General features: G+C 38.6%; 1 protein-coding gene across 2 annotated transcripts in view; it reads left to right on the top strand.

The window, feature by feature from the left end:
• Positions 1–61: 61 nt before the first annotated feature.
• Positions 62–25,527, top strand: part of mad1l1 (mitotic arrest deficient 1 like 1) — a 279,399-nt gene continuing 253,933 nt past the window's right edge. For both annotated transcript variants that reach the window (XM_006636986.3, XM_015359763.2), the window contains exons 1-9: positions 62–427; positions 956–1,138; positions 2,456–2,596; positions 5,140–5,319; positions 5,969–6,093; positions 8,029–8,110; positions 8,768–8,898; positions 9,638–9,752; positions 13,644–13,705. In XM_006636986.3, coding sequence (XP_006637049.1) covers positions 992–1,138; positions 2,456–2,596; positions 5,140–5,319; positions 5,969–6,093; positions 8,029–8,110; positions 8,768–8,898; positions 9,638–9,752; positions 13,644–13,705 — 983 coding nt within the window. In that variant the 5' untranslated portion in view covers positions 62–427; positions 956–991. The remainder of the gene's footprint in view (positions 428–955; positions 1,139–2,455; positions 2,597–5,139; positions 5,320–5,968; positions 6,094–8,028; positions 8,111–8,767; positions 8,899–9,637; positions 9,753–13,643; positions 13,706–25,527) is intronic.

Below are 25,527 nucleotides of genomic sequence, written 5' to 3'. Positions count from 1 at the left end.
TGTTTGTGTGTGTGTGTGAAGAGCAGAGTTTTATACATTTCAAAAATAAAACAAGGATTAGATTTGTGCAGTTGGTGAATGGAGAATGATATGGACTAAAAGGAGATCCATGCTATAAACTCCCCATTTGTATTTTGTTGTTTTAATATATAATGTTTCCCCAACTAAGAAGAAATAAACCGAGTACTGCCATCCAGTAATAGTAATAAATACATGTTTTAGGGTCTGGGCAGCATTTATTACATTTGAACCACTGCAAATTTCAGAAATCCTATAAAAATGGTGAGGGTGACTAGGTATTACGGTAAACGATCATATCCTTTAAGCCCCGCTATTATATTCGTTACGCTCAAGCATCTAGGAACTCTCGCGAGAAGGTAGATCTGTTCTGGGTTGGAGGAGGGAGATCCAAGCAGTAAGGAATAAGGTATCATCGAAAATTGCGTGTTCTCAAAAATGTTACATGTTTTTGACATGGTCGTGTTTTTTTGTAAAGTAATATGAGTTGTGCTTAGACAGCTGAAATTTTGGTTTATTACATGGATGCATGTTTTGGAAATTTGGTTGACCCAAACAGTTGTGCATATATAGTTTAAGTTTTCTTGTGTACAGTACTCGTGTGCAACACACTGGCCAAGCAAATGCAAACTTCAGCTTGCTTTTCACGTGCCTTTATCGCAAACATTAAGATATTAAACCGTTAAAATCCACTTTATTGCACGAGTGAAGTCATTTGGAAAGCTTAATGATGACCTTCGACAATACTACGAAAACATTGCTTGGAAATCTGTTCCTGCTTTTATTAAAAAAAGGATACTGAGCATAATGGAGCAGTCATAACACGATTTATAAACATAAACAACATTTTGAAACTTTGTTGAGGGTTGTTTGCTTTGCAAGCGGTAGCGGTGAGAGCTTGGCGGACACTTTTCAGGTGCGTTTCTTTGCCTTCCAGATTGTTTTCTAAAGAAAAAAGTAAAACCAGTTCAAAATGGACAACATGCAGGACAATACCACCGTCTTCAACACTTTAAAGTCATTTGAGAGTTTCCTCTCGCAACATGACGCTTCAACGAGCCAGCCTGAAACCAGCGCGAGTAAAAGTGACCTGCAATTCCAGTACAACTACCAGTTTAAGGTGAGTACAGTTCTCTAGATAAGCATTTGAGCTCAGCCATGCAAGATGCATACAGTGAGCTTATTAGATTGTGCACGATTACAAAATTAAAATGCATGATTCTCAAGAAATCAAATATTATTTAACTATTTGGTCTGAAATGTTTTTTTTTTTAGTAACAATGTTAGATCAACACACCTTTGGACAGTATGTTACATTGATTGTTTTTTTAAAAAAACATTACTGATTTTTACATCAGTAAAGACTTTCTCTGCATTGTAAGTAATGGAATTAATTTATCTTACTTTGCCATGGGGAAATTATTTAATGTAGATTTGGTATGAAGGTTCTTCATACCAGTTTCAAATTGGTGTCTGGTGTTAAGAGAGCTGTTTGGATTCTCTTGAGTGCTGTTAAAAATCCACATTTTCAGCCTCACTATTAAGAGCAATCTATATGTTACTGCGAAAAGCAGTTAATAAAACTGTATTTTTGTGAAAGTACTATATAGTATAAGCCAGTTCAGTAGCAGATCAGTCTCAATCTTAATCGAGACATTAATTAAACTATAACCTCTCATTCGGCGTCAAGTCAACCAATGTCCCGGAGAATCCCTGGCTCGGGATTTTGCATTTTCTTTGTATCATGGACGGTAGAAGTTTTCATTCAAGTAAAATGAAACTAATGCACATACAGAAAGTGAAAACAGTGTAACATTGGAAACAGTGTTTCCGTGATTGAATCAAGTAGATCCACAAAGACAAGGAGTCCAACCAAATGAAAACTTAACGAAAGTATAAACACAAACGTTGAACTGGACACATCTCACTGGTTGGCCGGTCTCGACTCCCAGTCAGGCCACAGCGAGAGAACAACAGTCTGGCACGACGCTGTCGTCCCCTGCAAGCTACTGCAGTAATGTCCCCACAACCGGCGTTCACGCGTGCAGCAGAGACATCTGATCACGTGGCCCGTGATCATGAACCTTTCACCTCCACGCAGACAACAGCTCCTCTCTGGGGTTGAGGCAGGGGGAACGGGGTGGAAATTCCATGGCCGTGCGCTGGCAGGTAGCGAGCCATTCGCTGAATGAAGCAGGGTGGAGAAAGCTGACTTTATCCCACACCACTACTCAGTTTGGCACATCAGCCATCACCACCTCTCTCCGATGACCAGGTATAAGACTGTTGCACAGTGCATCCAAGAAAACTAGCACATGGCCTGTGCTGTAGGGCTCAGTGTTGGGGATGTGGGCACTAACACCATCACCTGATACAGCAGTGCACACAGTTATATTAACAGCTTGTAACAGCTGTGTGACTATCGATGTATTTCTAGGTGGAAGAGGAAGCTCAGAAAATCTTCTCCAAGACCCATCTTTTACAAATGGCCCAAGAGAAGTCGCAGATGGAGTTCAGTCACAAACGTGCCCGCATTGAGCTGGAAAAAGCAGCCCACACCAGTGCCAGGGACTTGGAGGTGAGCCCTGAAGATGCAGTTCTGATCTCTGTGTTTCATTCCGCCAGGGGGTCTTAAACACAATTCTGCATGGTGGTCGCTCTCAAAGTTCAGCTTTGTATCTTCTGGTTTTTGTTCTGTGGTCTCAGATACTGTCATTTCACACTCGGGTCCAAGTTGTTTTATTGCTAATTCTACTTTTAAGAAAAGGACTGCTCTGTGTAATCACCTGTAAAACAAAAATCTGCTGTATATTTAAGATAATTACGTGAAGATGGGCAGTAGGACCTGAGTCTGAATAGAATGAAAGTAGAAATTCACAGAAAGGTTGTCTATCTTTCATGCTGTGTTTTCTTTTTCTCTGACTCCATGACATGAAAAATTGTTCAGAAACAAGCCATGCAAAGAACTGGAGATGGGGAATACAGAGTATTGTTTTTGCTATATAAATGTATATAATCGTTCTGCCATGCATGCCTTGCTGCACTTTGAAGAATAGAGCGTTTGAGATTGTTTGGTATATCAGAGCCCCCACCTGAGGAGATAATTACTTTAAAAATCCTGAACCCTGAGTAGGAAATTGCAGAGAACGATATTTATAGTTTTTTTCAAAAAAGAGACGAGTGTTGTAGGTGCATCTGAATTATTATTTCTTCCTTCACAAATAGCTCAGTTTGTTACAATTCAGTACATTTGAAATGTCAAACAGTTTCTGCTATTATCGGCCTGCCTGTATCACGTATTTTAGTAGTGTCCATTATATGTGGCTTTCCTTTTTAATTCACAGATTTTTTTGTGGGCTTAATTCATAATTTTGATCAATTTTGTGCCATCACGTCATATAGATGGTTTTCAACGGTGGATATTTGTATGCGTGCCCCTTAGGGTTACTTCAAAGGAGCTTAGGGGGCAGGCAGAGTAAAGGTACAAAAATACGCACATCATCAGGATTGTTTGGTTTTGTGTTATTTTCATGGAAGACATGTGATTATGGGCCGTATAGTGGCGCGGTGGTTAACATTGCTGCCTCTCAGCACTCGGGCCCTGGGTTCAGTTCCGTACCTGGGGTGCTGTCTGCGTGGAGTTTGCATGTTGTCCCTGTGCTCGTGTCCCACAGTCCAAAGACATGCTGGTACAGTAGGTTAACTGGCCTCTTGGGAAACTGGGCCTGGTGTGAGCGAGTGAGTCTGTGTGATGGACTGGTGTCTAGTCCAGGGTGTATCCTGCCTTAGTTGCACCTGTTTGCTTGCCGGGATAGACTCAGTACTGATCAGGGCACTGTAGAAAATGGATGGATGTATAATTGTACATTTTATAATTTCATTAATCTATTGTACAGTATTTTGAAATGACTTTACAAAGCCAATTGGAAACAGACCTTGACTGTTCTGTACCTGAATATTTCTGAATGGTGGCTCAAGTGAAAGTCTGATATCACATTGTTAGAAAGCACATAAAATTGGAAAAACAAATTAATTATCACCATTAAGCCATGTTGGTAATGAGCAAGTAGAAAAGGTTAAAAAGATAGCATTGTTTCAGACAATACCCTTATTGGAAGGATAAATGGGAACTTGAGGCACAAGTGTTTGAAAGATTGCAACAGCATCTGCATTTCGGGTAAATGAAACGAAAGACCCTGGAAACCAGGTTGAACTACGATGAATCCGTTACATTTGGGAAAGAAAGAGATTTTCTGTTGTCTTGCAGTGCCACCAGACATGTTTGAAGTGCTGTAGGAGTGAGTGGCATTTTGTGGGATGCGCTGGTGTGGGTAACCTTCAGCACAAATGGAACAAGGCTAGTGATGGCTGGTAAAATTAGGAGGAGTGCAGGAATAGAACAGGTGGTACCAAATGTTGTTTCATCCCGATACATGGAGAAGCACATGGAGAAGTCCCATTTTGAACTGCTTTACTCTCTGTTGTCCATTTTACCTACCTAAAAACTGGGCCACTGGCTTTTCTGCAACAGAGTGGGTTCAAAGTGCTACTTCCCACTGCGTTCTGTAGTTTCCCGGCTCTCCTCTGGGTCTCTGTTAAGAAGGGTGCTTGATCTGCGAGTGGGGCTCCCCTCGGATCATGATTCTGCCCCGGTGGCTTATTTCAAAGATCCTGAATGGAGTGCAGACTTTGCAGGCTGAGCATCAGTGTGCGGGGACCAGACACATCTGTAAAAACGTGCTGAGCTAGACTGTGAATGTTTACTTTTAAAGGTAAGTGTATGTGAGGAGTCTGAAATTTAAATCCATGCCCATATAATGATGTGCCCTGTCAATTCTATATAGTAACACTTCTCATGAGCAGGCGTTGGTTTCTTAACTTTGTTAGGTGACATTCAGGAAATGAAAAGTAAAAAAGAATAAATTAAGAACTAATGTTACATTGCAAAGCGGAAAAAAGGTATATGAGACCTTCAGATAACCTGAATGAACTCGCTGGTTTCTTGCTTTGCAGTTGTGTGTTTGTGTGAGAGCAGCGGTCAGGCTGGCCTGTGCTGTATGTGGAGGCGTGTCGAGTGGCTCACCTGGGCTGTTCTGTTAATCTGCCTGTGGCTCTGTCTAGCGCGAAGTGGACCGTAACCAAGACCTGCTCGCGCGCATCAGGAAGCTGGAGGAGAAAGAGTCGGAAGCAGGAAAGGCCCTGAAGGAGCAAACTGAGATCAGCAGATCCCTGAAGAAGACCATCGAGGGGCAGAACAAGAAACTGGAGGAGAAGGACTCCAAGCTAGCAGAAGCCAATGAGGTACTAAAAATGAGTGCCCCAAGGCCCTGCTCTGTGGCCTTAAACCCGTTGGTTTGAGAATATTTTTGCGACAGGACGAAAGATTCTTGACACTTCATCTTCTAAATGCTGTAATCTGTAATGGACATCTGTTTGTTCTTTACTTGCACAATTTGAGTGTTTATCTAAAGATATGTACAGTATTCTGTAACCCTGCCTTGTGCCCATGACACCCCACGACTCTGGCTTATCCTCGACCCTTTATGGAAAATGTGGTTTCGAAAATGGATGGAGAGATATGCAGTACATAAATCCCACTACTACTGCTTAATGAATCATGATTGATATTGTTACTATCTCCATCATAATCAAACCTTCAGCTGCTTGATCAAATGCAGCATGCTATTTAAATTAGAGAGGGTGCAGAGACAGTGCTAATTAACGAATATCTGGCTGTGACAGGCAAAAGTCAAAAAGGACGTCTTGCCATATGTAATCCTTTATACCTGACTGAGTGACTGATCTGTAACGAGCCATCAACCACTGCCACTGAAAGCACAGGGATTTGCTTATGTCTCACACAGTGTCTGTCACAGACGGAGTTCTCCCTCTGAACGCTCTCCAGTTGTTCATTGCCATATTGTCTGTTGTCTTTCCCTTTTCCATGAAGACGAGCCGAGCCCTGCGGGATGAGATCCGAGAGCTCCATCATAAGATAAAAAACCAGGAGATCCAGCTGACCACACAGACCACTGAGAATCAGGGGTTACAGGAGCAGCTGGAACTATTGCACAAGTATGTTTTTTTTTTCCCCTCTCTTCTGAAAATCTCATTTTAAAATAAAGTTGCGGTTTCATTTAATTAGTTGGAACACACTGGTGTAGGACAAAGAGGAAGCAAGTGGTGGAGGGGAGAGGCAATTGTTAATCATTGTTTAAACCCATGTAGGTTTGTGATTTTCTCAATTTTAAGTTAAACTTAAATTGGCTTTGCTCCCGAGACTTGTTTATGGCTCCCTTATGAGCCTGAGGAGGGATTTCTATTTTTGTTTTCTTGTTTCCCTAGGTGCAACAATATTAGCACAAAAGCAGGCTGGCAGTCAGAAGTAAACCTTAACTGTTGTTGCAGGGTATTTATACAAAGATATGATTATACGGTACATCACAAACAGTGCTAGAGGCTCCAAGCGAATTCATCCTTGTAACAAATGTTCTGAGTCCAGGAAACAGGCATAGATAGAAAAATTAAGAAAATATCAGATGAATGAGAGTGGTCTACAAATTGTATAAAAGGGCACAAGATTCAAAGATAGAAAAACCATATATGCACAGCCGGAAAAAGACATTAGAATTTTCCTAGAATTGCCCAGAGGAAGACAGAACGGAATATTGCAGCAGAAACAAAAAAACAACACATAGCATTTTTTCTATGTGTATAGGTCATGTAATAATAGGTGAAGAATGCTACAAGTCCATAAAGAATACCTAAACATGTTAGCTATATATTGAACATAGATTTTTACAAGTGATGTCAAGATGCCGAGTTATAGAATGGATTCCAGCAGTATTGATTTGGTGATTTGCATAACCAGTGTTGAAATTCTGTTAAAAGGGAAGGACTATTAAAAATTGATAAGTTTCTGGGGCCTGATCATGTTTTTCCCCATTATACTTAACGGAATGAGGGGTGCTGTTCTTCATAGACTCCTAATTAGGACATTTCACCCTTCACATAGAAAGACAGTGGTATCCACAGATTGGACAACTGCAAATGCAGCCCAGTCCTTCACCGAACGAAACCAGAAAACTGCAGATTAACCAGCCCCACGTCTTGTTACTGGCGAAGACAGGGAAACGACAGTTAGAGCTGAAATAGAAGAATACTTCCAAACAGTGGCTACTTAAGGCACGGCCAGCTTTGATTTAGAGAGGGGAGGTGTCGTTGAATTTTCTTTTTCATTGAGCCCGAAACAGGAATTGCAGGCAACTTAGATAGGCGGTGCAGTACTGGGGCCCTGGGTTCAAGTCCAGGATGCTGTCCGTGTGGAGTTTACGCGTTCTCCCCCCCTGTGTTCACATGGGTTTCCTCAGGGGGCTTGAGTTTCCGCCCACAGTCCAAAGACATGAATCTTAAAGGCCAGAAGAATCCAATATAATGTGTATGCACATGGATTGAAAACTGATTACCAGGAGAGAGAGCAAATCACAATAAGGGGCACAACCTCTGACTGGGACCCTTTGCTCTTCTGACCTATCTTATTTCATTGACTGGGGTGGTCTGATACAGTGTGAAAGTTAGTTGAAATTGCAGATTATATAAAAACAGGTGGAGAGGCAAACACAAGGCAGTTGCATAAAGATAGTCATTCGTTTGGCAGGCACTCAAAGTTTAACATTGGTAAGTTATCCACACAGATAGGAGACACAAAGAGATCAAAGTGACAGTAAGTAGGCTACACTAACAATGGAAAGAGATTTACATGAGTAAAGGTATCTGCCTTTTAACATAGTTCAGAAATCTTAGAGATGAGATGGAAGTTATGAGTTAAAAGCTGTGTAATTGTATGTTTGAAAATGTAAATTACATACAGTCTATTCAGCACCAGGAGTGAAGTTCAGAGCCACTTTCAGAATTGCAGCACCTTTTTAGAGAACACCTGCTAGCAGAAGCCTGCACAGTATCAAATACTTCACTTTCCTGTTTTTTTTTTTCAAAAATGTCTCTAAAAAGGAAATGCCAGGAAGCAACTCAGAAAATCCAAGCACTCCAGATGTATCCTTCACTGAACTCAGAAAATGAGCTGAAGATTAAGGTATGCATTTGTGCCACTGCACTTGAGAACTACAGTATATGTTTATAGTAATGTGTTAGAGGGATGTCAGTTTATGTATTCGAGAATGAAAAATGTAACTGAATATATTATGAGTTCCTGTTAATTTATCGTGCAAAGTACTTCTAGTACTAGACAGTTTCTTCTGCTTTTATTCTTAGTATCTCTTCCATCAAGTTATTTTAAGTATTTTTTGGCAAAATAAAGCTAAGAAGTGTTCGATCCTTTATAGAATGATGGACATGGTTACGGGTTATATTACTTTCATTTTGTTGAAGAAGCTGATGAGTATGAAATTTTAAACAGTAAGACATTGGTGGTTTAGGGCCCTTGCTAGCTCTTGTGTGTTTTAATGGTGAAAACTCTCAGCTGGCCTATAATGATGTTTGTAGTCATGTTTGTAGAGGCACCACGCTCTCTTTTGTCCTGCCAAGATAATCTACACTCAATACAGTTTCTAACCAGATGTTGAAATGTGTGGCTTTGGAATTTTTTCCCCAAAAAATAAATATTGAATGAAAAATGTCATTTTATGTAGTTATGAAAGGACCACAGCCTGCTATCGGTATGATGTCGAATGGTTCCTTACATGTGCTGCCTTTGATCCAGCCTTTCCCTGTCTTCTGTCCTCTACGGCAGGAGCTGGAGAGGAGGCTGGCGATGCAGGAGCAGGATTCCGTGATCGTGAGGAACATGAAGTCTGAGCTCGGGCGAATCCCAGACATGGAGAAGGAGCTCCAACAGCTCAGAGAGGAGAACGCCTACCTGAGGTACAGGCATGGCTTGTTGTGCTCGTGCTTGACATCAGCCTTCTAAATCTTGTTGAGAGGTTATGTGGGGTTGGAACCGTTTATGTGGGTCTGTTATCTCAAAGATTTAGGCATGTGGTAGAATATTCTCTAATAGCTTTTGAACCTTAACTTAAACCTAACTTCTCACGCAGACGTAAACAAATTAGATGGCAATATTTGAATGTAATTAAGGTGATGTTTGAAACCCTCGGCAGCAATATTAAGAAGTTTGAGTAAATAACACTACAGACTTCCTGATGAAAAAACATGGAGTTTCACTTGGTTCCTGTATCTGAGATATTCCTTGAAAGCTGTCGTGCTCAAGGTGTAATCCTTTCAATTTGAAGGATATTCTGTGTAATTTCATTGAGATGTCTTTGTTAAACCCACAGACGTTTTAACAACTTAAGCCTTCTGAAGCCACCTCTGTCAGTTGACAGTCTAACAAAAGGTTGAGATGATTAAAACTCGTTATTGGGTTTTAATGCATCCAGGGCTCTGAAAACATCAGGATCAGGCGTTCTTGAGCTTTCACATCATCAGTCAGACATTGTTTTTAGTTATATGTGGGGTTCCATTTATTAAATGGATTAAACTGGACAGATGAGGGTGAAAATGGTTATTAATGTGTGACCATAAGACGTAAATTACAAATCAGAGGAAGTCCATTGGCCCACTGTGCTTGTTTCAATGTCATCTCGTGTTCCTGTTTTTGTAGAGAGACCAAGGAGAACAATAATTTACTGAAAGAAGAGGCAGAGGGGATGCGGAAGAAACTGGAGCGTGTGGAAAAGATGAAAGAAGACCTTGTTAAGCTTGAATTGGAGAAAGAAGTAAGGCTTGTGTGGGGGGAAAAAACATCTTTTCAGAACTGCTGTTGGTCCCTCATTAAAACAAACATTTAGAAGAGTTTGCGCTTTCATGTTCCATCTTCCTGTGAGAAAAGCAGCAGCAAATCAATACAGGCTCATTTGTTAATGCTGACTTACCTTTTCGGTACATTGTAATCTCCGAGTCAATATGAAGCATGTTAACTTCTTCGTGTATGTGGGGTTAAATGTTTAATAGCATAGTTGGCATATAAGAAGGTCTTTCTACACCTCATGGAAAGCATTTGTGAAATGCCTCTGTTCACCCTCACAATTATCTCATGACAATAATGGTTCTGTAGCAAATGTGAGGGTCTGTGCTTTCTGATCTGATGTCAGGCAGTACTGCCAGAGACAGGTTGTTGCTTCTAATTCTAATGCTGAAGCATTCTCGCAGTTCTGAAGGGTCTGTGCACTTCATCATGCCTGGCTGTTAACAGGTCTCTGGGAGCACTGATAGAATTCTTCCTCAGCAAGTGTGTTTCAGAGCTTCAGAAAAAGAGGCAGGTCTGTGTTAATCTCTTAGGGTTTTTAATCAGCTTGGATTCCTGTACAAGGCTAAGAACATAAGCCAGCAAAATGAGCTAATTAGGGAAAAATTTAATGATCTGGGCAATCATAAACGCAATACATTTTAATGAGAGCTCATTTTAATGTGCAAATATAATTTCACAGAGAGTATTTATTCCTTAACGGTGAGTGATTATTCTTGCGCTAAGATGACGAGAAATTGATTAAGCAGGTGAAGTAGCTTTTTCACAAAAAATGATTTTTTTTCTTACCGATCGTTGGATTTTGAAAGCCAGTTTCTAGTAAGTAAAGGTGGAGGTTTGAAGGTGCCAACAGCAACAGTGCTGTTTTCTGTTATTAATTGATGGACATAATAACACCAAACATATTAAGATGCACTAACCATGTAATCAGTGAATGAAGATTAATTTCATTCAATACATTTCCTTTAATCAGCAGAAGTAAGAAATAAAAAAAGAATATTATTATATCCATTCTTTGATAATAATCAAAATCAATCATTTCATTCATTCAGTGTCCTTCTCCAGGGCCAGGAGGTCCCAGGAAGGCTTTTTAAAACATTTTATTTCACCTTACTGCTGTTTTTTTGTAGGTTGTTCTCCTAAAAGAGGGTTCCTAGGCTTTGACAGACTCCATTCATAATTCATGTCTTAAGAAAGGTTATGTTAGTGTCGACTAGTCCTGTATAAAACTGTTATATTATTGAACATGTCATCTACAAAGTAAATTATGTAAGAACCCAGTTTGTGAATGGTCCGCTGACATAATTCATGACTCTAAAGTCTTAATTTTGGGAACCACTTTCTTGTCTGCTTAATGTGTATGAAATGGATTTAATTTGGATTGATGGCTCTCTGAAAGACACGTTTTGAGAAATTACATTTCGAGCTACAAACTTAAATTTCACTGAACTGCATGCGTGGTTTTTTATTCTTCATGTAGAGTACAAAAATAACATTAACCCAGCAGGAGTGTTCTCACTAAAATTGTACAAATCAGTTTGGTGGTGAGTTCCAGTCTAGTCCTATCAAAATTGAATAGGTGCAGCACAGTTTGGAATTAAGATGTGAGGTTTTAACCTTTTTGAGGTTCATAAGTTTGTTTATACCTGCCGCTAAATTCATAAGGTTTTTAGGAATTTACTTTCTTTTTTTGCAGCAGGCACTACAAAAAACGTTCATCATGCTGATTATATCTTACCATCACCCGTGTTGATGAATAGGTGGTGTACTTTGAAAGTCACAAGCAGCTCAAGAGAGTTCCCACTGAGAGGCGCAAGACACTCTATACATCCAGGAAGCATGGTTTGTACCAGACTGTGTTCTATTCCTTCTGTGGAGCCTGGACAAGCAAGAGTCTGTTCACTGGTGTCTGCCGCCACACTTTGTACCATCTTATCCCACAGATTCTTAGTACAACTCTGCTCTGGCAAGGAGGGCCTCCTGCAGCATAACTGTTCCATTCTGATCTCACAAGAAAGCTGTTTCTACACGAGTAGCATCAGGGTTTCATTAGTGAAGCGCTGTGCAATCAATCACCACAAGTGGATCTCTGTAGAGACTAGACGCTCCTGCCTGGATCATCATGCTTGGGTGTCCCCATTGATCGGTCTGTTGTGCACAGCAGTCATCTCTTCATTCTGCACCTCTGTGCCACACTTGGCTGTGTCCATCGTGTCATCATTGGTTTAGCAGAAAATCACGACTCATCATGAGAGAAGACTCATGATGAAAACATTGAAATGCAGTAGAATAAATAAGATAAGATCACTTTATTGGCCATGTACAATTTTTTGCATTAGGAATTTGTCTCTTTAATGAATTTCGCGTACCCCGGCTTGCTCTCCATGAGACACAGACAGGGAGAGAAGCTTGGGGTCAGAGCACAGGGTCAGCCATTGTACAGCACCCCTGGAGCAGATGGGCATAAGGGCCTTGCTCAGGGGCCCAAATAAGCAAATACATGGTATTAGTTAATAATGCTAAAGTGTTTCCTATTACTTTCCCCCACCCATTATTAACCTCATATTCTGGTGTTAGGCGGATTTCTGCTTCTTGTTGACTATGCTTCCCTTTTAATTAAATTGGATCTGACGTTTTCTCAGAACGTAACGGGTTCAGTTTTCGGTAGTGGAACAGATTTTGATCCGTGGAATGACGAATCATTTGGCAGATGTTAATGCCGGCATGAACTGGAGTCATCTTCAGGTGTTGACCTTCGTGTTTAACTCATTATTTTTTGTTAGTACTTGACAAGTAAAATATTGTCTTCACAGAGCTTGAAAACATTGCCTTTTGTAGGTACTATGGTTTTTTTACTACATCCCTGTACTAGGTAAGCGTGTTAGATGTTAGATGACTTGGATGATGGGTATAAAGGAAGAAGCAAAAGCAGAACACAAAGTCCTTAACTATATAGTGGTGTTTTTGTGTCGGGCACTGCAAATGTCTGAATGTAGAGTATAATTGTATTGTGTTACTTAGAAGAATCATGTCATGTCCATTTCCCCTGCGGAGTGGAGCATTTGGCAGCATCTCCTCTTTCCTCACTGTTAGTATGGGTTGTAAGTTTGCATAGTATAACAGCTCAATATAATGGAATAAGATGTTTTCTGAGTAAATTATGTAGTAGTTACCCACACTTTGTCTCCTTTGAAATGACTTTGAAAGAGATTTTTTTCACTTTTCTAGAAGTAGAACTTTATCGTACAGCTTAATTCATCATATATGAGCTGTACGTACTGTGAGATATACAAAAAAAAGTTGAACAGCAGGATGAAAGATGTACATTTGTTTCTGGAAATTCCTTGGCTTAAAAAAAAAGACCAATCGGTTGTGCACAACAGGTTGGAATGAAATTGTGAGATGTTCACTTTATCACATGCTTTGAATTACACACTTAGTCCTGTCATTTAAAGGATTTGGGGTTTTGCAAATGTCTATCCCAGTCTGTAGTCAGCCCCCATCTGCATCTTTAAGACAAGAGCCACCCCAGCCGTCATCTGCAGCTGCATTGAAACTCTGAGCTCTAATGGCAGATGGCACTGTATGTGGGTACTAATTTACAATTACAATTTACAAGTTTCACAGCGCCTGGAGCCAAGAGAACAAAGCATAGGGATATACGTGGATACAGGGGGAAAACTTTTTCTATATAATTATGTTACATTAAAGTTTCAATTAATTTAGTCCATATTGCATTAATGCATATTACTGAAGACCTAATATATAGCCATCTTCAGCTTGCAAAAGTGTAAATGCATCACACTTGACAAGTGTTACATATATATTTTAATTACAATTCTTCCATTTCTCCATCTTACAGAAACTTTCTCTGAAACTACAAGCTTGGCAGAATTTAGAGCAGATGACTGGTCTTAACATCAGGTAAGAATATTTGACAGTAAGTTTGAGTTCTGAAAAATTAAAAAAAATACAGAATTCACAGGAAAAATCATGGACTTATGGCTGCAATACAGTCTTCAATTTCTTCTCTTTCACAAAATTAAAACCAGGTGATTTGAATGCACTTGATCATAATTTAATGATTAATTGTAGGTAGGCATACTGTTTTCAATCAGCTGATCTGCATTGGTAAAATGTTTTCAGGTCTTCTTCAGAATATACAATAATCCTTTGAATGCAAAATGACATTATCATCCTTGTTTGTAAAAGCCTCTGCCTTGTGGTCGTCTGTGTAGTGTAGGTTCTTGGGATCTGGACAGAGGTTGCCAAGGGTTAATCTAATCACAGATGGAGTTAAGCTTATAGTACAAGCGATCTCAGGTTATGAGAGCATCACAGTTCTGCGGGTTTTTAGAGAGGCCTTGCAGTCATCCACCCTATACCTAAAAACAATCAGACCGTGTACCTCTCCAGGACTAGGTCTGGACAGCCCTTCCTGCAGTATGCATTACAACACTGGTCAGATCAGTGAAGTGCATCTTGCATGCATCACACCCTGGCCCGGTTTAAAAAAAAATAGCATACTTTCAAGATTATCCCCCAGATACATAGTCCCTCTTAATCAACAACTTTTCTGTCATTTTTATAATGAGCTTAAGTTAATTAAAAGCAATTGCTGTCATGTATAATGCATTAGTACCCCTTTACCATTCACAAAAAAACGTGGTGCATTGAACAGGTTTATAGACAGTCAGAACGTGTTTTTATTCCATGATCTGTAAAGGCCATTTTATTCCCACAATTACTTAATTTTTTTCTAAATTATAACATTTCGTCTTTCCTATTTATGCCCACACTATGAAGTGGTTTTGTACCCATGACCTTGCAGTTGTACTTTGTGTATATACAATTTGAATGTGGACATTGTGTTTTGATGGTGGAGGTGTTATTTGAAAACAATAGAAAATGTTTGGTTTCCCTATTTATCTTTGGGATAAACATGAGTATAAAATAGTAACAAAAACATCTGAAGTGTGCACAATTTCTAGCTTGTATTCTGCAACATCAAGTTGTCATATTTTCTTTGGAATCTAAAGTGTTTATTTCTGTGAATGCATCTGGCATTCATCCCAATGCTTTTTTGTTTGAAAACAAATTTTTGGTTTTTCCACACTTGGATGTTTTTTTTAAATGTTTTTGTCTCAGTGATACTGCTGAAGCAAGCTTGACCATTTCTTATGAACTTCCACTAGATAGAGCACTTGAGCTGTGAGTTGTTTTCATACAGTTTAGCTTTTCTGAGAAAACCATTATTCTTTCCTTTTATTTTTTATTATTCCTGGTCAGTATACCTGCATTTTTAGGTATGATTTTTATGTTTTTAATCTTTCGAACAATCTCTTTATTTTTATTTTGCCATTGGATGTTCTTTGTTGACCTAGAGTTAACATATAAAGCCAAATGCTTTTAAACATTTTATTTTCTGTGTGATGCAGCTTGAGATGGTGCAGTGTTTCGAGTATATCTGTGATCTTGGCTGTCCATGTGGAAATAAGCAATCATTATTTCATTAAAGGTATGTGAAAGAAAAATGGATTTTATAGTTCAGCCATGAAATGAATGAGCAGTAAGAATTTTGGCCACGTTCCTACAACAGCACGTTATAAAGAATGTGCGTCATTAAAATGAAATTCTCCCGTTGATTTGTGCGTTGCCACACTGAAATTGAGTTGGGTGTTGGGAGCTCAAGTTTTTCCCCTTGACCACATTCAGTTTGTCACTATTAAAGTCTGACCACTGTCGGTGCCGGGCAGCGGTTATTATTAATAAAGAAGAACAAGCAGCAGGGAGACCTTTCTTGTATATGGCTTTAGCCAGATCCCATTCTTACCACCAGTACATCGGCAGGGGAAACTTGAATCCCTCTTGGGCTCACGGTAATAGAAGGGCAGGGCTTTCTCCTGACCCTTTTCTCAGCCTTAACTACACTATTGGTTTTAAATTTGATGCAGAAGTTATCTTGCAGTGCTCTTTAATGAAAAAGATAGCACCGTTCTATCTGTAAAAAAATCTTTAAAGGGATAAACGCTTTTAATGGAAGTGGAGAATATTAGTTCATTAAGATTGCAAGATTTATCTGTAGTTTATAGCCTCCTTAATGTTTTTGTTTTCCCATGCTCGAGCTGTGAAATATGAACTTAGATCTGTGAGTTTTTTTCCCCCTTCATTTCAGTAGTCTTAGTGTTGATAAAATTGGTACACATGTTTAATAAGAAAGTACTATTGTTTTTACTGTATCTGGTTGTGTTGGGAGTGCTTCTTTGAATACAAGGTTTCATCGGTTTAGTTTTATTTAATTAATTATCTCCTAAGGCTTAGCCTGAATATGCTTTGTGTTAAATATGCCCTTCAACACACGGCTGCATTAATATCCTTGTTAAAATCTGATTAAAAACTAAAATTGTGTTTTTTGAAGTCTGATTATCCCATGAAATGGAATTTTAAAACCTAATTATGGGTGGATTTGCATACATTTATGTAACCATTGGAAAAAAATCAAATAAATTTATTAATGAAATCCACTTACTCAGTTTTCTTTGGGTTTTGGTCTATTTTAAGAGTGATTCTATATAATTCTCAAAATTATGTAAATTACATGAAAGTTTGTACAGTATATGTTTTTTCTGCCCATGTATTTTTTTTTTACAAAAAGAACAAATGAAATACTTTTCTTCATTCTTGGATTATTACCAAGTTAGAAACTCTTATTGTCAGAGGTCTTTGATTGCTTCCTTCTTCAAAACAAGATATTGAGAAAATTGGTTTGAGTGGAATTGACCTGTTTTTTTTTTCTTATTGTGACTTGATCAGCATCCAAGTCTTTGATATTTCCATCACTTTTTAATATGATTCCCAGTACACTAAACTGCTGATAAATATTTAGATGAAGTCATGTAATTTTCTTGCTGCTTCCTTTTATGTTGATTGTAGGGCAAAAAACAACAACCCCATATTAATTTACTGAGCTTCATGAATAGGTCTCTAGGATGTAACATCTTTTTCATCATCCTTTATTAGGATAGCTGTGTTGTTTATTAATGCTGGTTGTTGAAAGCATATGTAATTTAATATGTCTCTGATCTGACAAACTTTCTTGCAGAGTTGGTCTTGGGTATCTGAATAGTGAATGAGAGGAAGCTATTTTGGTTTATTGCCATTGAAGTTGAGCAGTGACATATTTAGGAACATATTTTATGTTCTCCAGTAAGATAATTTGATGATGTCGTAAGGTTGCTCAGTGTTGATTGAGTTATTAGATTTTTTCACTAGCTATGATTTGTCTTAAGTGATGGATTATCATTAACTCATTCAGTGAACTCTGAAGAGAGCAGGTTAATCTTAGGCCCTTGTGGTAAATGCCTGAAAGCTTGAGATCATAAAGCTTTTCTAGTAGTTTAGTCAGGCTTTCGTTTGAATAGGGCTTAATGCAGAGTGATGTGCTCTGTTCTCTAAATTGACAGATATTTAAAGGATTTATGCCTAGTAAAAAAAAAAAAGAAATGATTACCTGGATGTAAGTTCTGTCTTGGGTAAATTTCACACTGTGTGATTTTCACTCTTTTACATTTAAAGGCTTCATTTTTTTAATTAGCCCTATGTTTTGATCTAGTCCTTTTTATATTATATCCTTACTCACTGGGTTTATCAGAAAGCATTTTTTACCGTGAGCTTTCATGAATTGACCTTTGATTTGATTTTAAATGGAAATGGCAGAAGTTATTTGTTGCTTAGAACCTTGAATGCTTAAAATAGAATCGATGAATGCTTTACTCGTGATTAATCTCAAATCTCAATTCAAGCGGCTCATAGTAACTATTCATAATGCACCTTGAGAATGATACATAGACTCTGCAAGATGCCCAGTTCCTCCAGCTTCCTCTTGTTTATATGGCTATTATACATTTACAGTTTCGTTACGAATTGTTTCAGTGTGCCTCCAATGGAAGCAGTAAATGTGTTAGGTACTGTATATTTATGTTATATTCAAATAGCTCACTGAAATTAATGCTTATGTAAAGGCGTACTCTGTGCACGCTTGTTGATTGGTTTTACCAAAGAGGATTTCCAGCTGTTCGAAGTAATAGATGTGAAATTGTATTCCTATATGTATAGTATGTAGTGAAGGATGAAGAAATGAGTGAATACAAATGAGTGAATAAAATTAAATGAATAAAAAACTATTTCTAATGATATTGTGGACTGTTCAAATGGTTTGTTGGCTCTGTCTTATGGGATAGTTGAGGTCCTTACTGTAAAGCAACCATCCTTGACAAACATTAATACCAGTTTTGAAATGGACTGTCTGGAGGAGAGAGTTTTAACTGAAAAAATGTCATCGTAAGGTGTTACAATTAGGAAGGAAATAATAAAAAACACTTTATTCAGGCAGATAAACAGGTATAACAAAGAGAATCACAATTTCAATTTTGCATAGATTGTTGTTTCACTGTAGCATTAATGCATGGTGACTGGGGTCGGTTAACGTCGCACTGAAATGTTCTAGTGTGGGAGTTAGTCTAATTCCTGGAAAGAGCAAGTGTGTTCTTGTTTGGGTACATGGTAGAGTGTTATATCAACACGTCCAAACCCAAGCACTTGCTCCATTTCATGAGAAGAACACGTCATTCCTTCTAGTGGAAAGAAAACAAAAAATCTTTTGTAGGTGCTATGTAACAAATGAAAAATATTGCTGTGTTTTATGCATAACTTTGAACTGTGATTTCAACTGAGGAAGAAGGAGTATGTAATTCTACGGTAGCTTGCAACAGAGAAGAAAAAGAAGACTGAACTATTGTGCACTTCAAGGAAAGGAGCACTCTTACGCCTTATTTGTGGAAGTTGGCGAGAAAAAAAGTTGGTCAAAGGATGGGGTGTCTGTCTGCTTTAAGCATCTCTCTAGGAGAAAACTCCTAGATACAGAGCTCCGTGATGCTCCAGTATGTCTGGGACTGTGGAAAAATGATGCCAAGTGAATTGATGCAGCTCAATGGGTTTCTGGCCTTCGTCTGTAGCAGAATTTACACCAATTCAGCTGTGATGTTGCAAGGATGAAAAAATCATATAGCTTACCATGGCCTTGCAAATTATTGGACACCTCATCAGGAGTTTCTCGAATTGTGTTGTAAAAGTGTCCAGGGATTTCTGTACTTAAACATGTACTTATCTGGTTTCTAATATTCAAGCGTGGAAAAGCAATCTCGGTGATCATGTTATGTCTTGTTTTCATTTTATCGGTCATTAGATGTATTGGTAAAGTAATCTGTTTATGCTAGCATGCTATGCAAGGTGAAAATTTAATTCATCTGGTTTGCGGACAGCATTACACCTTTGATATTGGATGGCAAAAAAGTACTGTAAGATTACGCTGTTTTTTTTAAGTCGCCAAAAACATGTTTATTGTTGAGAAATCAGAACGTGTTTGTTGTGATTGTAGCAGTGAATATCTCACACTTTGATATGCGTATTGTAATTGTCTTGTACAGATCTCTATTGAGTTGTTGAAGTAAGAGTCAAGAGAAGCACACACAAAATCCATTGTCCTGTGGTGGGATCTGAATATCTTCTAGCATGTTAGCTCAATTATGACAGATAAGTTTGCAACGGTTGTGGTCCAATTGTGTGCACAGCACACCACTGGTTTCAGTATTTAGAGGTCAGGTTTTTTATGACACCAGTTGGAGCCTTGATTTATTTATTATACTGAGCAAATGTATAGTAAACCACACAGATTAGCCACCATCACCTTTCTACTTCTTATGGCAACCCTTCCTTCCTGTCGAGCATTGCCGAAAAGGGCAGTCTGTTTTCCTGGCCCTCTGCCCCTGGCCTTCTTCCGAGACTCAGTCATACGTGCTCTTCCTGAGGGATTCCTCTTGCACACCTTGCTAAATTAGAAAAAGGGCTGAAGGTTTAGGTCTGGATCAGTCATATTTGTTCCATTCGAAATTATTTATGGTCACTTAAGGGTCTGCAAAGATAGGAGACATTCCCCCACCCCATCGTATTGCATTATTCTTTAAAGGTCTTTTCTTTTGTGATGAGTGATTTGCATTTGTTTGCTTGTTTTTCTTTGAAATGCTTAATCTGTTGTTTGAGAATGTCCTGTATCAAGATGCTAGTTTCTTTCTCATTTCAGCAGAGAACTGGGATGTTTTTTTTTAAGTGACCCAATTGGGAGCAATAGCTCTCCGTGGTGTCATTTGTGGAATTAGTGCTTATTGCCTTAAGCGCTGCTGTCCCCAGGGTTGTCACATCAGTTATTAGTTATCAGGCATTAGTTCAAAATACCAGTGAGCATGACCAGATACTGACCCATTCCTAAATTATTTAAAGCACAATAATAAAAGTAAAATCATGCCTCAAACATTGAGATATTAGTCAGCGTTTCAAATACGTCTTCTTGTTTTAATCTTTTTTTGACTCTGAAGGATTTTAGTTATCTGTATGTTCTTCTTTTTTTAAGCATTTTTAATTATCTGAATGTTCTTCCCATTTTGATTCCTGTAGCAATTTGGAGATGTACATAGTGTAGGTCATTCTACACTAAAATACTTAATTATCACAGTAGACACTTTCTCCTAAAAGTGCGTTTTAAGCGGTCTTTCCTTAATACACACCTTGATCATTTCTTTGGGGTGGTTCGTAATCTCTTCTTGTTTGAATGTCCAGTGCTGTCTGTTCCCAATGATATGTCTTGTAATGACATCTGCTGGCTCTGACAGAAAGCAGTTGCTCAGGGCCCTCAGTTTATAATTCAGGCCTGTTTCTGTTTTGCCCATTGGGAGCACAATGAGAGACACGGTTTTGAAGTCGTGAAAGTTCAATTCATCAACTTTGACATTTGAAATGGGTGATTGACAGTGATGTGCTTGAAACATGCACCGCTTTATGTCTAAGTAAACAAATCCTTAAAAATGGCTCAATTTAAAATTTTATGACTTTAAATTCCACTGTCAGAAAGAGGTTATTCTATTCACTCTACGCCAATTTAAAAGCGTTAGATGTGAACCGTGCATAGAAGGTCTTTTCCCATAAGGCAAGTGCAGCAACTTCAAACACCAGATGCTTAGTTATGTATTTGTATAATCCTTGCAGTAGATTTAAGGTGAGTGAAGCCGAATCTGATTAGCGAATTAACTGGGGAGTGGACTCTCTTCATGAAGCTCCTGTCATATCAAATTAGACCTGCCATTCTTCATCTTTTTAGTGCATATTCTCTCCCTAAAATATCTGGATGCTTAAAGCCCTTCAGAAAGGGACACGGTGAAATACCTTGTTATCCATAATCGTGCAGGACTTCTCATTGTAAGTGGACAAGCACAGTCCTTTTGTGCTGCAGTAGGACAGACTAGAGGAAGACAGTCGTGGGGGTGATGAGTTGCAGGTAGCCATGATGGGTTTAAATGTCCATTAAGTAGTTAAGATATTTACATCCAGATAATGGGCTCACTAGCCTCCTCTTTACTGTAAACTGTCATAGAGCATCATTATTACTATAACTGCAATTATATTACTGACTCTTCAAGTTGTAATTTTTTTTCTGTTAACTTCATAAGGCCTGAGTGTGGATACTTACACAGACAACTGAATAAGTGCACATAATAAATCAGTACTTAATACATAATATTTAATTTCTGTGAAGGGTACTCTAAAGAAATTATAATTAGAGTTCAGAATTCATATTACTCCTTAGTTGGCATTTTTGTAGAGCTCAAACTTGTTCCAAAGAATATATACAGTGCTCAATAGTACAGACTTTTCCTTATGTTATTGCAGTGATATCAGTGAAAAATGAAGTACTGGCATTTGCATGAGAAACCTTTGAATGCAAATTCCATATTCTCAAAATATATCTGACAAGCTGTCTCCTATCTGAGGAAGATGTTCCAGTGTATTTAAGCTTTGAAATCTTCAAAAAAAAAAAAACTGTGATAAAAATAATTCAAAAAAATGATGAAAAGGGAAGAGCTCTAATTATGCATTATTCATTGGAAAACATGTACCTGATAAGCAAGATTCAGAAACTCAAACTGAAGCACTTCCGGCAGGGCTGCAGTGAAGTTCAGATGAAAGTTTAATCGGTATGTAAATGGCTCACAGGTTTCAGAAGGATCTGCTTTCCAGAATGATTGTAGTGGAGTAATTTTGTACTCTGTGTTCACTTCAAACTTCAATCGCAGTGTGGTGTAAAAGAAAACAGGGACTGCCTGGTTATTGGATCTTCGACTGCTGTTCGTCTTTGTAAACCACAGATATTACCAGAAAAAAACAACAGAACAAAACCGTCTTTATAATATATTCTCAGTTATATTCTTCTCATTTGGATGTGTGGTTGATAAATCCTGTTTCTTTTCCTCTAATCAGGAGGGTGTTTTGCTGCTCCAAGAGCTTGTTTTTGCTTTAATTGGAGCCCCAGCCTCTTTGAAGTCCTCTTAATCCTTTCAGTGCAGGGAGAGAGAGGCGGCTGAGGTGCGGCCGGGGGAACTCGAGATTTCTTCCTTTTATTTACATGTGTCCGGGGACAGGCGTGTAATATGTTTCCTGGGGTTATTAGGCTGGAAGGAGCCTTGCGGGCAGATGAATGAGATGTTGTGCCATGATGGAATGGAAGGCCACAGACAGATGGCACAGGAGCTAATTCTGAGAGATCTCTTGCTTTATTAAACCCAGCACCTGTCAGACAGGGGAAATGACTTGTGACCTGTGAGGGGGGGGGGCTCTGTAAATATCAGCAGAGGTGAAATGCCCATCTTGAGAAGCTTGTTTCAACTGAAAGGCATCACAGCCACTCTTAGTTTAGGGTAAGTCTTCGAGGAGTTTTCAAAGTTACCAGAAGTGAAAGTGAATGATAGAATGATCACCTACTTGATTGGTCTCTGTCTGAGCCCAGCATGCAGCTGTTTATTTGGAGGTCATTCCGCTCACTGAAGAGCAGGAGAAAATTGGTGGTTTTCGTTAAGGAATCCGGCCTGCAACTTGCAGAGGTTAGCAATGTTAACCTGTACCTGCAACACATGGCTCTGTGCTGAAGAGGGCATGAGATGGGAAGGCAAATGTTTGCTGGTACAGCCAAAGCATATAGGGCCTCCTTAAAGAGCACATTCTTCCTCTAAGCTGAAAAGTTATTATTTACCAATTTGTGTGAAAAGAAAGTTATGTATAGTGTAGGTGTATATGCATATAAGAAAACTTACCAAAGTTGTATTATCTCTCTTAGAGCCACTCTTTTAGACCATCGAAGTTGTTGTTGCAGTATTGTGTAGGTTTGTATCCCACACTAAGTGTGTGAGACTCAGTCCAATATGACAGTCGGTCCCCACCGAGAAGATTAAATTAAATGTGCTGTCTGTTTTACAATAAGAACAAGTTAATTAATGCTCTTTTCTCTCAAATGGTATATTCTCCTGAAAAGCTTATCTTGACTTTTCCGTTGGTGTAGTGTTTTGTTGCTTATCTCTTCTTGGGCGAGACCAATATAAAAGATTTTTTAAGGGAGACTAATATAATCTAGGAAGGAAAATGCTTTTTTGTTGAAAAGAGAGTCATCCTTGTTGAAAATATTATGGAATGCTTATACAGAAGGAGTCTGAAGCATGAGATATGAACAAGACCTAGTACAGCTGGATCTTTTTTTCCCCTGGTATAATTATTTTCCGTCCTCAGGCATTGAGTTTCATGAACAGACTGAATGAGGCTGAGGTCAGCTTCATTAACATGGTTTGCGTAATGAATTGATTGTTGTTTGCCAAGTTGACAGACAACATCTGTGGAGTGAGCTATCTTTCAGGTATTGCTTTTCAGAAAAAAATAGACTTCTACTCTGCAAATTGTAAAGAAAAGGGACAGCCTGCAATCTGGACTTCTGGTAGGCAGTCGTTTTACTGTATTGCGCATCCAGTTTATCAGGTGATCCTTTTACTGTAAGCTTATACAGATCAATACTCCTGTTGTTAAGATGGAAGTATCATACAAAATCTATTGGCAACTTTTAAAATGTTTACAAGTCCTATCACTGTCTTAAATCTGCTTCTTAATCTATACTCAAGTTGTTTGTTTAATGTTTGTTATAATATTGTGTGGTAGACCGATATGTTTGTGTGAATTTATATTTTTGTGTATGGAATGTACATACTGTCTAATATGTTTCTTAAACATTTCGCTCATTTGAAGTGCTGGGTGTCCTTCACAGTGGGCTGCATGAGCAGAGAGCTGGCCAGAGACAGGTATCCGTTTTATCCTTGAGGTATTTGGGATGGCTGTGTACAGCACTGGAAGTCGAGAATGTTCGTTTTTTCTGCTAGCCTATTTCTTCAATTAGTTTCTGTCATGGTGTGGAAAACCACACCCCCATACAAATGCTATTATTTTTGCAGTCTTTAATTTTAGCCCTTTAGGTTCCCGGCCAAAGCATTTTGATTGAGAGATTTACAGTCTCTCTCTCTGCTAAGCAGAAACGATACAGAAGCAAAGGATAGCAGAGTTAGATTTAATAGAGTGAGGTCTCATCTATCAAACAAGACTGATCAGATGTGCTGTCATCCCCTCTGAAGCCCTTGACCTCCTGTAAAATGCCTCACAGTGAAGTCTAGTAGGCTAAAGAAAATCTTTTTTTTTTCTGTGAAATTGGTACATAGTTTCTAGAGGCTTGAACTGCTGTAGACTAGATCACTTGCACTGCTTCTGTTTGGACTCCCTCGATAGCTAGGTGCTTGGCAAGCGAGCTGCCTGTGGAAAATGCAGTGGAGTGACTATATTTCAGTGTTCTCCTCAAAGAGGGTCAAAAAGTGCATTTGTGCCAGTACTTCACAAGTGTCTTGAGACTGTTCTTGGATTCTTGAGGTTCTTGAAACAACCTCATTTTTTACTTGATTTTTTTTATGCATTCATCATTTAAAAAAAACTTAAGAAAACTTCAGGTTAAGTTAAAACCTAGAAATATTACAACAAAACTTGACTGAGAAGTGTAATTTTATTCAGGCCACTGACCTTTCCAATGTCTTTTGTAAATTGGTCCTTTTTCCCCATTCTGTTTTTTTTTAGATGTAACTGTATTGATGTTGTTAGGATTTACTATGTTACTCTTTTGAATGGCTTTATTAACTGTATCCTTTATATGGAGTGTAAATGATTGCAGTTCATGTGACCAAGTGTGTTAATTCTGAGTACTTACTGTTTGGGTTAGTTTTTTATGAAGAGGGTGGTAGCATTCTGTTTGAACATTGCTCACTGGGTGCTCATTGGTCCAGGACCAATGCTTGAAACTAGACTGACATAGTGGAAAAAGCATAATATCAGAATGCCTTGTTTCAGAATATGAGTACTGTGAAATAACAGGCTTGGTTATTTGTGGTGAAGTTAGTGTTGTAATGGGGGAAAAACTAATGGTGTAATGAATCACAAATGTGATGTTAGTTTCTGAATGTTACGATTCTCAAAGAACACCTGATTTATACTGACACAACAGAGGATGCAGATCTTCTACCCAGTTAGTATTTTTTTCACTTCAAAATCTCATTTACATATGTGCTGATAGACACCTGAATACTTATAGAATTTTTCTGTAGAATCTTGAAATCTTCGCAGTTAGAAATCTGTGTATCCGGAGTACTTGAAATCATAGCTAACATTTTTAATCATGACAGATGATTCTTCCAAGTCGCTTGTCGAGCTCGTTTAGTTGCTAATTGATGCCAGAATCACATCCAAGTTGATTTTTTTTTTAAATTGTGGAGGTTTTTTTTCGA

This window comes from Lepisosteus oculatus, chromosome 19 (assembly GCF_040954835.1).
Source record: "Lepisosteus oculatus isolate fLepOcu1 chromosome 19, fLepOcu1.hap2, whole genome shotgun sequence".
Classification (NCBI taxonomy): Eukaryota; Metazoa; Chordata; class Actinopteri; order Semionotiformes; family Lepisosteidae; genus Lepisosteus; species Lepisosteus oculatus.
Note: the sequence above shows the minus strand (reverse complement) of the source record. Positions and strands in the feature narration are given on the sequence as shown.